The following is a 7,112-nucleotide window of genomic DNA, read 5'->3' on the forward strand; positions in this document are numbered from 1 at the left end:
TCTCCTGCTACCATGCCCACAGTCCGGTCTGGATGCATTGGTGCAGCATCAAGCTTATGAATATGTTCTTGTCCATAAGTGGTTGGGGTCAGCAATGTTGGCAAGCAGGTGTTGTGCTTCCTCAGGTCAGGGATGTCAGCTGGATAGGAAGTGATCAACTAGGTTCTTGTTTGGACAAAGAAGCTTCACTTGTGGAAGAGCCGTTTTTCATAGTCTAGTCCGTAATCCTTCCAGGATAAACTATACCATAAATAAACCATTTACTTTTCTAATTGAGGGAAAGGGAGAGGGAGAGGAAGAGAGTGAGATGGACCAACAGCAGCAGATTGAGTGAAGGAGAAAAGTGGCATGCTGTGAATCTCAGACAAGTTGAGCAAGATCTTGTAAATTCATCGCTCCAAAAGTTGTTAGTGTGGGATCCTGTCAGCTTTTGGTTCTGATGAAGTGACTGGAAGGTGGCTGTAAGCATTTGTCTGACCAGTGGGAGTTTTATAGCAGATCAACCGACATGACTCCGGTTTCGTCGCAGCCATTTCCAGTCAAAGACCGACACTCATTTGCTTATTGAAAATGATTAATACCGGCCTTGAAATACAGATTTTAAAAAAATGAGGAGAGTGCATTTAATATTAGAGATTGGTAATGATGAATTTGTTGTCTAAAAAGTTACATAAAAAGTGTTCCTTCTCAGTAGAAGCAGTAGGCTGTACTCCCCAAGTTTGTGTACTGTTGTGCCGGATTGGGAAGCATTCGCTTTCATCCACACCCTCCATGTCAGTGCCAAAACTGCACATAACACACATGACATTCTGCAACATTTTAGTGGATATATTCTGCCTAAATAGCAATATTAGCACATGCAATATACTCATACCTACAGCTAATGAGGAATCCCCAATGAGGTCACCTAACAACGTTTTGTCACGAACATACAGGTGAGAAGTGGCACGGGCGCATCCATGCTTTCTGGTGTTGTGTAATGTTATGCCTATTAATCCAAAGAACCAACAGCAGCAACACGTTTGGTCCGTGTTACAAATGCAATGCATACCAAATATCTAGCATGCTAAATGGAATGCGTCTGCGATGCCAGTGCACCGCGTCTCCCAACAGTTCACATGAAGTCAAAATCATTCGTTCCTTTAAAGAGGACTTTCAGTAAAGTGAGAGTACATCGTCAATGAGAGGTTTCTTTAACTGACAGGTGTGTTTGTGTGTGTGTGTGTGTGTGCAAGTGCATGTGTGAAGAGGCAGGCAGACATGCTGACTGACAGTAGAAAGAGGATTGTCTGCCTGTCGCCCGGTGAGAGGCTAATCCTGAGCCGCTGTCCCCGTCTCTCTGATCCCATCTCTGTTCTTCAGTCTGCTCTCCCTCTCCAGATCGAGCGTCTCCAGACCGAGCTGCAGGACACACACACACACACACACACACACACACATACAGGTCTCCACTCTTCAGACAAACCTCAGGTGAGTCCTGGATTCTCTGCTCTCCTCTCGCGACTGTGTCTGTCTGTGTTTCCTGCCTCCTTATACACACACGCTTCCCCGGGAGAAGTAGAAGTAACTGTTAGTGTTTAATGTACTCCATAATAGATTACATACTATAATATAGTCTGTGATAGAAGTTTGCGTGCACAAGTAAAGAGACTTCTCTAATCTTGTAATCTTCATATCAGCTGTCTCAGTCTTTTGTTTTCACTTTGCTCCAAGGTTAAACGCGTACAGTATAGCCTACATAGCGGCCTCTTGCATTAGGGCATCTTAATCTGCCAGATATTAACGGGGACCAGCCACGTTGAACATGCCTTTACTCATTTCAGAGCGGTCAAAGGGTACAGGTGCCTCTCTTCATTACTTTCCTTCTTCACCTAATCTTCTATACGTAGTCTCGGATGAAGATCCATCTAATCCTACATTTTCCACTCTCGTTCTTACCCTTTGACCCCTCCTGACCTCAATGTGACACTTTCTATTATACTGCCGCTCCTGCGGTCTTAAATATGTTTGTATTCTTTCCACAGTTCCTCTCCAACTCAGTTTTTTTTCTCTCTCTCTCTCTCTGTGTGTTTTCTCGTCTCGTGTTTTCTCGTCTTCTGGTCAACTCAATATAATATGAATGTATATTGCAGTTTATGATGCTTGGTCTATGTACTGACAAAGCCATGCCACGTTCTGTCAGTATCTCTCTGTACCCGATCATCAATCATCTGATCATCTGAGTTGGTGGCTCGCCTGAGGCGACCAATCAGAAGGCTTCTGCCTGCTTTTAGAATAATCTGTTCACACAGACTGCAGCCCTATCTGTACTTAAGCGTTTGATTAATGCAGGTTTATGCAGTTACCTGTTAAGATGTGTGACTAAAGATCTTCATGTAAACTTAAGACGATGTTGAAATGGAATACAAACAGTAGGAACAACGTATAACCCAACTCCATCTGCATCACTTCAAGGCTTACATTTCTACTTCAATGTGTTTTCTTCTGAGCACATTGGTCACAGAGCAACTCATACAACAAGTAGAATATCTGTATTGTCAGTAGTCATTTAAATACAAAAGCCACAATCACTATACCTACAAAAATGTAGTAATGACTCACTGCAATAAAAAAGTGCATAGCAAATGCTTGCATTGAGAAAATAAATCAAATACTATTCCACAACAAATACCTCCAATCTGATTCCCAATTACCAGTTTAATCTGGATGCCGCCTGTGGCATTCAGACAGGATGAAGTCGATGGAAAGTCAACGTTGCTCTCTGACCTTTCCCCAGGTAATAACAAAGACACACAACCATGGCAAACTCTTTCACCCGCATGATGTCTGGCCGCCACACGGCAGTGATTCTGGCCAGCATAGGAGCTGGCACCCTGGCCTCTGGATACCTTCTCAGCGACCACAGCGTCGCTGCTGCTGAGAGGACGAGGCTCTATCCACCCAGGTGCTGTAATAATCACCCGTACAGCCAAAGTATCTAACGCTGCGGTTTCCATCAGAGAAGATATCAAGTCAGCTGATCATTTAGTAGCAATTGTCTAATATTTTCAAGATATTTCAGTATAATGTGACACAGTCCATAGTATACATGTAAAACTAAATCATACTACTGAAGCAAACTAAATGTTTTACTTTAAATAATATTGATCTTTTTATCTTTTAGTTACGGTCTACTAGACCAGTGTTTTTCAACTTTTTTTGAGCCGCGACACATTTTCTACGATAAAAAAATCCCGCGGCACACCAACCAAAAAAAGTTACAAAATGTCACATTGTAGCATAATACAGCATATATGCTAGGTAAGTATTGCGCTACCTACTGGCATGGAAGAGTATTTAATTTCATTACCAGACCAGCCACTATATTGCAGGCTCAGATGCTCAAATGGCAAATTATTTGCGGCAACAAAATAATATTTTTTCGGACCGATTAAGTGAAATTAGACATTTTTCCAGTGGTTGAAAATCACTCTACTAGAAGAAAACAACTCTACTAGTAGTGAAGCTTCTTTGTCGTTGATCACTTTCTACAGTGCAGATTTCCCTGACCTGAGGAAGCACAACAACTGCATGGCAGCAGCCCTGACCCCGACCATTTATGGGCACCTGAGGGACAAGAAAACCCCCAATAACTGGACCCTGGACCAATGCATCCAGACCGGGGTGGACAACCCTGGACACCCGTTCATTAAGACTGTGGGCATGGTCGCTGGAGACGAGGAGAGCTACGAGGTTGGAGTTCCTGTTTGCAGTGAGTCGTTGTGTCTTCACTCCTAAAATAGGGGGCAAAACTAAGTGTTTTTTTTTCCCCAATCAGGTGTTTGCTGAGCTCTTTGACCCCGTCATCAAGGACAGACACAATGGCTACGACCCTCGCACGATGAAGCACCCCACCGACCTGGATGCTTCCAAGGTTTCCACACGCATGTTCTCTTAAGTCTGTGGTTCTCTGCATCACATGGTCTGGTCCATTTGTTTCCACTCCTTCACACAGTGACCAGACACTTCCTCCTCGCCAGGTCACCTCGGGAATGTTTGACGAGCGCTACGTGCTGTCATCTCGAGTCCGTACCGGTCGCAGCATCCGTGGACTGAGTCTCCCCCCGGCGTGCTCGCGCTCCGAGCGCCGCGAGGTGGAGCGCGTGGTTGTGACGGCTCTGTCCGGCCTGAAGGGAGACCTGAGCGGTCGCTACTACAGCCTGGGAGAGATGTCTGACAGAGAGCAGACGCAGCTTATTGATGTTAGTGCACAGTCACACACACTGAGAGACAAGGTTCTGTACGTTTCTTTTGATGACCTTTGACATCCCATGTCTCCTTTTGTCCCTTTACCGGCCAATCAGGAGCACCTCCTGTTTGATAAACCAGTGTCACCTCTGCTCATGGCGGCCGGGATGGCCAGAGATTGGCCTGATGCTCGTGGGATCTGGTAAGACTATAGAAGAAACTCAGTCTAGAAGACGTAGCATACTGTTGTTGTTTGTAGCTTAGCTGTAGTCACTGCATCACAGCCTTCACTAATGTTTGGTTTGGGCTGGGGAGACAATAATGGAAACACAAATAACACAACTGCTAATCTGCGACTTATTTTCAGCAGTATACCTGTGTCTTATTTGACAACATTTACCAATTTGTTGGATACGAAGGTTTTTTTGTTTTGGGAAAAACATGGGAACACTATCTGAGGTCAGACACCATTAAGCGCCACCACCATACAGTACAGCACCAATACGACTGGAGAGAAGTGGATTACACGGTAGAATTAGATTACAACGTTTTGCTGTTAAATTATGCAAGAACCGATCATGTAGAAACACTGTGCCCTCATTGCTGCAACGCTCTAAATCCCCCAGAAAACCACAAGCAGACTCCGTCGCTGCAAGACTCCCATGTGTGCTTTTCAATACATCACTGGTGGCATTCTGAAACTTGCACTTGATAGACGATATATCTTTTTTATTTTATTTCCTCTTTTGATGCCTTAAGTTATTCTTAACATGCCTTCCAAACAGCTGTTCTGCACTGATCAAATGTCACTCTCCTCTGCCAATTTAACATAGATAAGTTTAAGTCTGCCTTCCTGATTGTCTCAGGCACAACAACGAGAAGAACTTCTTAATCTGGATCAACGAGGAGGACCACACAAGGATCATATCCATGGAGAAAGGAGGAAACATGAAGAAAGTGTTTGAACGGTTCTGCAGAGGTCTTAAACAGGTGCGCATGTGTCTATGTCTTCTTGCACAACCATGGCCCAGTGCCAATTCCTCCACGAATAACTCATCTTTATCCATGTGGAGCAAAGTAAACGCTTTGGAAAGACTTTACAAAAGCATTGCCTACAAAATTTTAATAAAACACGAGTATAAAAAACAACGCATAAATGACTACGTCAGTCGCTCGGACCCTAATTACCGTAAAAGTCGGGTTACAAGCCGCTACTACCTTCGGTGGGTGTCCCCGTTAGCTCCCCGCTGTAGCCAGCTAAGCGCTGCTGCTAGTTCTCCGCTAGTTCTCCACTAGCTCTGCGCTAGTTCTCCGCTAGCTCCCCGACAACCACCGAAGGTAGTGGGACCAGCCCCGGCTCGACGCCCGACTCGAGCAGAGGGGACGCGGGCAGTAGCAGCGGAGAGCTAACAGCAGCGGGGAGCTAGCAGCAGCGCTAGCTTGCAGCAGCGCTAGATTGCTACAGCGGGGACACCCACCGAAGGGAGTAACGGCTTGCAACCCGACTTTTACGGTAGAAGGAAAACATCAAACATATTTTATCGCCAGTCTGTTGCAATTACATTTTAAACGTGTGTTCCAATAGCAAAGTAAAGTATAAACAATTGTTTTCTTGTAACTTGTAGGTGGAGCATCTAATTCAGGAGAGAGGCTGGGAGTTTATGTGGAATGACCGTCTGGGCTACGTCCTCACCTGCCCCTCCAACCTCGGCACTGGGCTCAGGGCCGGTGTGCATATCCGCCTGCCCATCCTCAGCAGGGTAACAGGCGCGGCTCTGCATCACTGTAGTTCTCCTGTCTGAAAAATGATTGTAATGTGTGTGTGTGTGTGATGTTTTATCTTCTAGGACCCACGCTTCAAAAGGATCCTGGAGAACCTGAGGCTACAGAAGAGAGGCACGGGAGGCGTCGACACGGCTGCTACCGGAGACACCGTGGACGTCTCTAACCTCGACCGCCTGGGCAAGTCAGAGGTAAGCAGCTGAAGTCAAAGTCGGAACGAGCAGCAGGTGGAGAGGGAGTCAGACAGAGGACAGCAGACATCCCAGCAGGTGTCTCGCTGTGAATAAACGTACCCGCTTGCTGCTCTTTAATCTGTAATCCAGGCAGGGATGTGCCGGGATTGAGATTAAAAAGTCTACTAAGAAGAGCCTCTCCTGCTGCACTCCCTCACAGGCCTCCAAGCGCTACTAATCAATGGCTGTGAAAGGTCATGGATTGTTACGGTCAGGGCTCTAATTGGACTCTACCGATGACTTTTAAGCAGAGGAAGTCCTGCTTGACAGCCTGAATTTAGTGAGCAAAAGCTCACTAGGTGTTAGTTGATCTGGCCAGTCTGCAGGTTATGGAGGTTATGGAGGTGGGGTGTATGATATGGGCGTCATGTATTCTACTTAGTGGACAATCCAAAGCAGAGAATTGCAGAGAACTTAAATGTAAAGACAGCTTATAAACAGACAACGGTTACTGTTCCTCAACCACCTGCCATGTAAGGGAAAGAGTACTAGTGCAGTATTACTGCTTTTAAAAATATACTCAAATCAGCGCATTTTACATGTTTGCTTCTATAGTTCTTGTCTTTATAATAGTAAAGAAAATCCTGAGGACCTTTGAGCCTCAGCAATACATGTGAAGAACCACTGAGTCGGCTAAATATCGCGGACCAGATAATTTGATATATCTATTCAAATGTAACCTGAACCTGTTCAACAACTGTTTATACACATTGAACATGTGTTTTTTTGACACTAGTTACCTTGCATCCACAGGTGGAGCTGGTACAATTAGTGATTGACGGCGTTAACTATCTAATTGAGTGTGAGAAGAGGCTGGAGAAGGGGCAGGACATCAAGATCCCCTCCCCCATCCCTCAGTTCAGGAAGTGA

The 7,112-nt window shown here is 45.3% G+C and overlaps 1 protein-coding gene across 1 annotated transcript; it reads left to right on the forward strand.

Moving 5' to 3' along the window:
- Positions 1-2,798: 2,798 nt before the first annotated feature.
- LOC306740522 (creatine kinase U-type, mitochondrial-like) lies at positions 2,799-7,112 on the forward strand (the record flags this gene model as incomplete). The annotated part of the gene is made up of 9 exons (XM_079222687.1): positions 2,799-2,944; positions 3,534-3,732; positions 3,818-3,913; positions 4,020-4,241; positions 4,344-4,429; positions 5,094-5,217; positions 5,853-5,987; positions 6,075-6,200; positions 6,996-7,112. 9 exons carry the CDS (start codon positions 2,799-2,801, stop codon positions 7,110-7,112), a joined length of 1,251 nt encoding a protein of 416 aa, XP_079078813.1.

This window comes from Taurulus bubalis (assembly GCF_910589615.1).
Source record: "Taurulus bubalis genome assembly, chromosome: 8".
NCBI lineage: Eukaryota > Metazoa > Chordata > Actinopteri > Perciformes > Cottidae > Taurulus > Taurulus bubalis.